The following is a 9,925-nucleotide window of genomic DNA, read 5'->3' on the forward strand; positions in this document are numbered from 1 at the left end:
CAAATGATGAGATATTAATACATTACCCTGTTCTTTAAGTAACACTACTGGCACAGCAGAAAACGTACCAACAGTAAAATATTTTTCCCAGTGTGGTCAAAAGCTAAACAATGAAATGTTTGCATAAATAAGCTAAAAACCGCAATAAACAAATTCACATTCTTCATAGCAGTTTGTTTGAAAAGGGAGGAAAACTTGATCAAATATCCCGTCCTACTCAATTAGGTATCACAATTCCTTTATTATTAGTTAACTTGTAGGAATCAGGTATCACCATTCCTTTACATTTGTTTAACACACAGAAATGTCAGTTAAAGAAGAAGCAAAGGTTAAAACTAAATGAGCTTTATCAGAAAGGTCTATATAAATATACCAGTAAACCCTCAAAGTAATGCTGCTCTGAGTCCTCTGTCAGAAGAAACACTGCATTTCTTTCCTTCTATTGTGTACACATGGGCTTCTGTATCAGACTTCCTTCTTTCAGCTTAAACCTCCAGGGCACAGGCTTGAGCATGCTCAGTTTGCTCCTCTCTTCCTCCTCCCTGCTGCAATCTGAGCCCAGAGCTATGAGTGAGCAGAAAGAGAACCGGAAAGGAAGTGATGTCACACTAGCTTCTAAAGCTATTTGCTAAGGTGTGCTTAAGTATTCTACAAAATTATTAATAATAATAATGTTCTAGCTTGCACTACCGTGGCTAAACTTTCTTTCTCCTTTAACACATTGCTATTAAACCTAGTGGATTGATTGGCTAGGAGTACGGATAATGCCCACATGCTCCAAGCGTAGACACACAGATAGCTTCCTGGCTATTGGGAGACAGCTTTTCCAATATATCATAGGGGGGCTCCTTTTTCCTAGAAGATGTATCAGACATCATATCTCTCTACATGCAGGATTTGTGCCAAAGGCAGTTATTTTGTTAGATTTTGCTTGTACTGGACTCAGCTATTTGAATGATCTCTAATTCAACAGATACCTTGAGAGACCTTGGATGTATTTTTTAATCTGGGACCAGGAAGGAATATGTGTCACTTCCCTTAAAGGAAAACAAGGAAATGGATGTTTTATATATGTATTTTCTACTTCTGGTGTGTCTTCACAGTGAGAATCTGACATATGTTGATCTTATGAAGTAGTCATGTACCTTAGCAAGAATACTTGGCAAGTAAAAACCTCTCAAGGGACTCTCCCTTATTAATTTTCTCTATACATATATGAATGAATAGTGCTCATTGTGCTTAAAAAGTCTGAATGTTTTAAAAATAAAAAACAGCTCCCATTAACTTATATGGGACCTTGATTGCTTTAACTTGGCAAAGGTTTGTATTAAGAGTTTTTTTATGGCTTTTACAATTAAAGGGGCTGTTCATCTTTAAATTAATTTTTGGTATGATGCAGAGAGTGAAATTCTGAGACAATTTGCAATTGTTTTTTATTATTTGTGGTTTCTGAGTTATTTAGCTTTTTATTCAGCAGCTCTCCAGTTTGCAATTTCGGCAATATGGTTGCTAGGGTACAAATTACCCTAGCAACCATGCACTGATTTGAATAAGAGACTGGAATATGAATAGCAGAGGTCTGAATAGAAAGATGAGTAATAAAAAGTAGCAATAACAATGAACAATTTGTAGCCTTACTGAGCATTTGTTTTTAAATGGGGTCAGTGACCCCCATTTGAAAGCTGGAAAGAGTCAGAAGAAGGCAAATCATTCATAACTCTAAAAAAGAAAAAATGAAAACCAATTGAAAAGTTTCTTAGAATTATCCATTCTATAACATACTAAAAGTTAAGTTAAATCTTGAATTTTAGAGAAATAAAAAAATATGAAAAATACAAGGAAATCTGAATATTAATGAAAAGGTCCCTTAGAGTACCCAATAAATATGGGTTATCTATATGCCCAAGAGTAATTTATGAAAGAGTTGCTAAGATAAGGCTGGGAGGCAGAAACACTGCTCAAAGTTTTTAATTGTTCACTGCACAACATGGTTTGAGCCTCTAGGCTCTTTGTTAAGTATACACGGTTAGGTGCAAACATCTATTAAGGTGTAACACAGGAGGTAGCATAATTGAATCAATCAATTCAACCTTAAAGGAACAGTAAAATGAAAAAAAATGTATTGTTTTAAAGTAATAAAAATATAATGCAGTGTTGCCCTGCACTGATAAAACTGCTGTGTTTGCTTCAGAAACACTACTATTGTTTATATATATAAGCTGCTCTGTAGCAATGGGGGCAGCCATTCAAAGGAGAAAAGGCTCAGGTTACACAGCAGATAACAGGTAAGCTCTGTACAACATAATGGTGTTATCTGTTATCCACTATTTAACCTGTGCCATATAGCCTTTTTTCAGTTCCCGCCATTGCTACTCAGCAGCTTGTTTATATGAACTATAGTAGTGTTTCTGAAGCAGAAAGATCAGTTTTACCAGTGCAGGGCAGCAGTACATGATAGTTTCATTACTTTAAAACACTTTAATTTTTTGGTGTTACACGTTCCTTTAAGAAAGTCTAAAAAACGTACAGAATACTACTAATGGTAATGTATGGGCAAGTGTTTTGTGCTTTCTTGTCACACTTTAGTATAGTGATTGAAAAGGGGTGGTTCTTCCTCTTTGGCCTCCATCTTATGACCCATGTGGATGTGTCTGGGGAGCCTGAAATCAACAAGGCCAAGAGGTACAACCCTTCTAGTGAAAGTCAGGGAACAGGGACCCCGTGAACAAGGTATAGTCAGATTACAAGTACATTATATTACATTAGTACATTCTAAAAACGCAAGATAACAAGGCAAACTAGAAAGTCCTGTCTTGTGCTCTGCCTAAGGATTGATAGGCTAGGGCCACGGACACTCCTGCACTGGGCCGCCGAGCCCAGTGCGCAAAAACGAGGAGCGCCAAATTGGATGCCAGCGCGCCCCGAATTGGAGGCCGCACGTCCAAACTTGCTGCCGATCCCGCTCTGTCCCCCCCTCCCCGGACCTTGCAAAAAAAATAATTTTTGAACCAGTCCCCAGCCCAAAAAAGGTTAAGGACCCCTGGGCTAGGGAACCACATTGCTGAAGGGATTAATCCCCCCAAAACAGTTTTAATAATAGGTATGGCTTACTTCCCCTTGGATTTCTTTCAAATATTCATCTTGAATTTGACGTTCAAAGTGCCCCATAGGAGAAAGGCAAAAAGGTTACAGCAGCTTGAATTCCACTGAGCACTGAACCAGAAGTCAGCTTTGTACCGATGATGGCCGAAAGCATCTAAGCTTTTTTCAGTGTCTGCAGCTTTAATATATGCTCACATCATTACCCCCCCCCCCCCCCCCCCGAAGGAATAAAAACATAAATGTATGCTGCAGACACTGAAAAAAGGTTCGGGTGGTTTAGGTTATCGGTGAGAAGTTGACTTCCGGTTCAGCGCTCAGAGGATTTCAAGCTGCCGTCTCCTTTTTCCTATGGGGCACTTTGCATGTCAAATTCAAGTTAAAGATTTGAAGAAAAAAAAACAGATGTATGCCCCAAATGTAATCTTGATCAGGGAAAGTACATGCACGTGTTTTGGGACTGTCCTCATATTCAGAGATTCTGGGCAGAGGTTTTGGCGTGTGGTGCACTTATGCTTGGACTCCGTAATGTTCGCTCTCCTGAGCTCTGTTTGTTGGGTATTACTGAAGGACTATCGCTGACCCCTTATGAACGGATGAGTCTGCTGCAACTGCTACCAAGAAAGCCATCCTGATGACCTGGAAAGCAACAGCAACCCCGACAATAGGCTTCTGGAAAAAGCTTATAAATGACGTTGTCCCTAGTCAAAAACTTACTTACTTAATCAGAGTCTGCCCAGATAAATTTGGGAAGATATGGGGTGGCTGGCTAGAAAGAGACATGGATACCTAGATGCTCATCCCCTTGTAGGGCTGGAAGGCAGAGTGACATAGTTACACTATCAGAGCCCGTATCTAGGATGGTACTGACATAAACTTTAATTAAAGTTCTGTACAGGGGTGTCCATCCCCCCTTTCTATACAATCTTCTTCTTTCTTCTTCCTTTTCCTACCTTCAATCTTTATCCCCTCCTCTCTTTAACTTTTCCTTTCCTAATCTACTATGGTTGTAAAATTTTAATAAAGAAAATCTTGCAAAAAAAAAAAAAAGATTTGAAAAAAGCCAAGGTAAAGTAAGCCTTACCTATCATTATAGCTATTTTGGGGGGAAATATGTATTAAAAATAATTTGTTTTTACTGGTCCCCACACTGTCACTGGAGGAGATCTGGACCACTAGCTGATAACCTAAAGGTGTATCTTAACCTACCAAGTTAATCTTCTAACGGTTGTCACAGACTAAAGCTGGCCATAGATGCAAAGATCTGATCGTTCGAATCTCCCGACCTGCCACTAACCATTCCGATCAAATAAAGTAGAAAAGAACAGATCAGCCGATGTTCTGCCCCTGACAGTAAACGTACGACAAAAGCTAGTGACAGTCTCCCACTGAAAATTGTACGATTGGCAATACATGCAGATATATTATCGGTAGCCGACAGAAATTTTTTAACCTGACCAAACAACCGATCTCCGCCGGACGAAAAATGTTGGGACTCTTCCCACACGGTCCAAAACGATCGGATCTTTGCATCTTTAAGCTCTGTCCATGAATGTATCTGCCTGTAATTAACCCTGTAGTGTGATTCAAACAACACTTTTGTTTTGTTTGCAAGATTATTTCTACACAGTATCAGAGAGGTGTAGTTTCACAAACTTCCCTTCCTCCTCCACTTAGGGAGGGCCCATCTGGTTAAGACAGTTCAGTGTGACCCATAGCTATAAAATTATTTTACCCCAAGATAGGGTTGATTTGGCCTCTAAGGGTAAGGGCACATGGGCAGATTCGGGAAGATTAGACGCATAGCGACAAATCTCCTCTTCTTATTCAGGGCGACAATCTCTCTAGGTGAGATTGTCGCCTCGAAGAAGAGGCGGCTAATCTCACTGAATTTTAGTTTTGAGTGTGTGTTCCTCTTTCAACCTGCAGATGACAGTATAACTGCCATAATCATCCTTTTCAAACAAAAAATAATCATAATTAAGGGGGTTAATTATTAAAATCTGAATTTATCTCATATTTTATTAAAAAAACTCACGACCAACCTCCCATCTTATTTATTAATTAAAAGAAACAATTTAATCGGATTGCGGAAAAACTCTGAATCTCTCAAAAACCGGAATCTCTCAAAGTTTTCAGGCTTGTTCCCGAATCGCTCAAATTTTTGCCGGAATTTTGGGCTAAACCCAGCACAGACCACGAAAACTTCTAATTGAAATAGGTGCCTCTCCCAATGACTTATACAGGACCTTGACAGGTCTGAGATGGAGGATTTTCAGATTTTGCAGCATTGGGGTATAATAATAAAAAATTCCCTCTAAAAATTCCAGTTTTCTAGTGAAAAAAACTTGAATCTTTCGAGATTTTAACATTTGGATTGTAATAAATAATCCCCTTAATATATTTGTTTACTTTATTTAACACCTTTTCGACAAAAGTAAAACACAGTCTTGAACTCTTGGGTTTTACAAAATGAAGTCAGTTTACACAAGTTTAAATAAAATTAAACCATTTTTGTCCAAAGTTTACTGAAGTCTTGGGAATAACATTCAGTGTTGATAATAATATATTCATTTTACATAATATTAACTTCTCCCTATCCAAAATGCAATATTGCCTTTAGAACAATATTACATCTAATAGTATGCTAGAAATTTAGAAAAATGAAGTCATTTCTTGTTTAGGTTCTTTAATTGGAATTTTCCAGGAATGTCTTTTCTCAGATTTAAGTGGATGCTTTTATTGGTATCCTTCATATATGGAATGAGCACCATTTTATGATTTTCATTAAACCCAGTCAATTCTAGTTACGCCATTGGATTCCTTCCCCGCTTCACCCATCGGCTTTTCCTCACATTAGCTCCAGTAACACTATTAAAATCATGAACTCACACTATACCTGCCTCTCTCTCAATTCTATCAATGAGAAGGCGGAGCATATTTATTATACGGAAGTGGCATGATGACGTTAACGACAGGGTGGGGCGATTGTATGTGACGTCACCAAGATGGTGGTGGGAGCGTTTCCCATCGCTAAACTCCTGTACCTGGGGATCCGTCAGATAAGCAAACCTTTAGCGAACCGGATCAAGGCAGGCGCTCAAAGAAGTGAATTTTTCCGTACCTACGTTTGTCTCCCGCCTGCTCAAGGTGACTTAGCATAATGTGTGATTGCCGTACAGGGCTGGAGAATGGGCCAATGGGAACGTTGCTTTGGTTGCTCTTACCCAATCAGACAGAGGCTGCTTAAAGGGGCATACAAAATGTGTGTGATGAGAGGTCACACTGCTGCTATCCCTTCTTTCTAGATCCTCTGGTTCTGTGTTTGTATATGAAGGGTGTCATATTCATTCATTTCTAGTGTTTAAGCGCTTCTATTTCTCTGTTACCTATAGTCGTTTATTCTTTAATTTTTTTCAAAGAAAATATACTTTCTGCTCCAACTGCTCCTTATTTTCAAATTGTTTGCTTATAGTTACATTGTTAGTGACTCCAGCAGCTGATCATTCCACATTATGTGTGCCTGTTTCTGTTGGCATGGCAACTGCCCGAAGTAGGAAAAATATATTTTAGTGGTACAATTTATATCCAAGTTATTGTTTCATTGACTGTTCAGTAAAATTTTAAGGGAGCTGCCATACCCATCCTCTTCAGAGTAATCAGTCACATAGTTACATTCCCACATAAATCATTGTTATAGACTTCTCTAAAACTGTAGACTCTGCTGAATACATGCTAAAATCGTTTATCTTGGAGCAAATCCATGTACTGTGTAGTTATGGCTGTGATAATTATCTGTTTCCTTTGTATGTATTTGTCCAAATGATCTTGTATGTGTGCCCAAAATTTGACTAAGTGATTTAAAATTTCTTAAAGCGAAGCATAACCAAAACATACTACTTGTACATAATATTAATGTTGTACTAGGGTGTTTACCTTGCAGCATTTCTGTTGATGAACTGTAAGTCCCATCATCAACCAGACAGTTCAGCTATAACTTGAGCATGGTGGTTATTCCTAAGGCAAATATGAGATGAGGAAGTTTCTCTGCCAGCAAGGAAATGGCAAAACCATAATTTTAATGTTAAAGAACTGTCACGGTAATGTGTAACCTGAAAATGTGTATTGGAATGTTCTTGGAATGAAAAGCACATAAAGTAGATGGATGACAGCACAGGCACTTCTCTACTAGCACTATTCAGCCCCAGCATGTTCTAAAATGTTTAATCAGCAGTGCTGTCACATGTTTCCCTTTCAAACAAATCGGAGACAGCAGGTATAGTTTTGGGTGCTTCTCCACTGGCTCAAATATGTCCCATCAGTCTAAGCTATAGTCGTTTGGTAGCAGTTTCCAGCATTTTCTGAAATGCAATTGATAAAAAGTGGGATCTGTGGACTCTCACATGAGTGCCCTCTTTGTTATACTATTGTTTTATAAATGCTGTGTCATGCGAGGCAATTTCTTTTAGTTCTTACTGAACCATAATTCTGGAAGTGATGATATAATACATATCCGAGTATTGTAATTCATTTTGTGTGCTTTTAGCATTTCCCAGCAGAGCAGTTTTGTGCTTTTATCAAAACTCAGATGCAGCCCTGACTGTTCACATGGCCATCCTTAGTACACAGTTGCTGGGATGAATAGGACCAGTAAACACACGCAGTACCATACAGTGGAATGCACTGGAATACATATGGCAACTGCAAGTTAATATGCTTGAGAATATATATCCTTTGTGCTGTCACACAGGTAGGCAGGCAGAAAACATCAGTGGTTATATAACCAATATCCACATATCACCACTTCATCTATATAGGGAACCTATAGATGTGGCAATTTTAGATAGTCCACGCCTCAGGTATTTCTTAGCAGAGGGTTCCCCTTTCACAACCACACCTTCCCTAAGGCAGTATGTGTCTCTTATGGTAAGTGTTGAGAGGGCAAAGGGGAATTTTGACCACTGTTTTTCAACCTAATTGGTGGTTGGGGCCCTTTCATGGGGATGAAATTTCCTTCTGTCATTTTCCGTTGACTTGACTTGGAAGCTTATAGCTCCAGCACTGGAGCGTTGTAGAAAAAAAATTAGTTTTTCATTTGTATATCAATCTTCTGATGGTTTTAGTATGTCAACAAGCATGAATTGGGGTAGGACATGCTGATGTGACTTCAAATTGTTTATATTACATTATGCTTTTATAGCCTACTTATATTCTTCCCATATTTGTTGTTCCATTTTCCATTAATTTACTGTGTTCACTTATTGTTATATGTATACACATTAGTAGAACTTACAATATTTCTTGTGTTTCTACTTTCCATAACAAAAACTTCTAGCCATATGTGTTTATCCAAATTGCATATATTTGACTTTCTGGCCTCTGGATCTGTCAGTTGGAGTGGAATGCAGCCCTTGCATTCCCACATCAACCAATATGTCAGACGGTCAGCTTTATAGTATTCTATCAATTCTGTGCAATGAACCATAATGAGTCCATAATCCTTGCAGCCATGTCTGTAGTTTATCCTATGTGTATAATGGGGATTCTGTTGCCAGGGATAGCTGAGAATTCCAAATGTGGCAAGCAATAATTTACAGTATTTATGATTAATGTATACTCCTAATTCTAAATACTTTAATGAGAAATGGTGGATATAAGTGTATTGCTCCTTTGAGCTTAGTTTAACATTTTGCGTGCTAAGCAGGGATTTGTTCCACTTTGAAATGAAAGATTCTGTTTTTGTTGATCGGTGTTTTAAAAAAAGAAAAAAGGGAAACCCAACTTTAAATCCACTGTGAGTCCATGTTCTATGACAATTAAACATGAGAACTTCAAAGAAGGGTGAATATTATAATAGGCGCTGTATGTTGGGCAAAAGGTCTGGCATCTTAGAATTTTATGATATGAGATGTTTGTGCAGCTCAAGTTAATTCTGGATATATTAACTTACACAACTGGACAAGTGTTCTTAATACTTATGTTTGTAATGATAAGCATGGTTCTTTAACAACCATCACAGGAGCTATTGCATAAATAGAGAAAATGTGTTCATATGAACACCGCATGAATGCAAACTTTCCAAAAGATAACTGCTGGGCATTGCAGTTAATAACTTTATGGCCTGGATTCTGACATCTACCATGTAGACCTATATTGTAATCTGTGGGATTGGTGCAAAGCAACCAGTGAAACTTTTTGATTCAATACAGTGTAAATCCACTTATGTACATTAGTGTTGTTATGCACATTGGGGTTTTTTTTTTTTGGAAGCTGATTCTCAGCAAATCTTCTACTCTCTTTTTGCAGTATATCACTGGGTGGAAATGCGTGCCAAAATGAGGATCATGGGATTCCGGGGAGCAGTAATCAAGCCTTTAAATGAAGATGCAGCTGCCGAGTTGGGGGCAGAACTTGTAGGAGAGGCCATCGTCTTCCTTATTGGTGGCGGATGTCTGGTGGCAGAGTATGCAAGGCAATCAGCTAACAGCCGTAGGAAAGAGGAAGAAATGGAGGCCAGACTGGGCTCGATGGAGACTGAGCTTGCACGTTTGGGACTCCTCACAGAGGAACTGGAAACCAGGGCCCGTGTAGCAGAGAGGCAACAGCTAGCTGTCAAATGATGCATCCAGTCAAATTTCTCCACTAATCTTACATAAACTTCTTACCTCTACAAAAGACCTAACTGTAACACTGGAGATCTTTGGGGTGTGGCCAGTTGTACAAGGGAGTGAACAGCATATCTGCAAATTAGGATTTTTTTCTTTGAAAAAACAATGTTGTACATATTAAAAATATAAATAAAAAGTGCACCACAGTGATAGGAGTG

At 38.6% G+C, this 9,925-nt stretch overlaps 1 protein-coding gene across 1 annotated transcript; it reads left to right on the plus strand.

Annotated features, from left to right (window-relative positions):
- The first annotated feature begins 6,059 nt into the window (after window positions 1-6,059).
- On the plus strand, window positions 6,060-9,917 carry opa3.L (optic atrophy 3 (autosomal recessive, with chorea and spastic paraplegia) L homeolog). The gene is made up of 2 exons (XM_018230051.2): window positions 6,060-6,249; window positions 9,406-9,917. The coding sequence occupies exons 1-2, from the start codon at window positions 6,108-6,110 to the stop codon at window positions 9,717-9,719; spliced, it is 456 nt and encodes a 151-aa protein (XP_018085540.1). The 5' UTR covers window positions 6,060-6,107; the 3' UTR covers window positions 9,720-9,917.
- The last annotated feature ends 8 nt before the right edge of the window (window positions 9,918-9,925 follow it).

This window comes from Xenopus laevis, chromosome 8L (genome assembly GCF_017654675.1).
Source record: "Xenopus laevis strain J_2021 chromosome 8L, Xenopus_laevis_v10.1, whole genome shotgun sequence".
NCBI lineage: Eukaryota > Metazoa > Chordata > Amphibia > Anura > Pipidae > Xenopus > Xenopus laevis.

Excerpts from the sequence above, each read along its gene's own strand:
- opa3.L (XM_018230051.2), top strand. The coding sequence starts at position 6,108 with ATGGTGGTGGGAGCGTTTCCCATCGCTAAACTCCTGTACCTGGGGATC. Across the intron at positions 6,250-9,405 it reads TTGTCTCCCGCCTGCTCAAG|TATATCACTGGGTGGAAATG; the intron begins GTGACTTAGCAT and ends CTCTTTTTGCAG.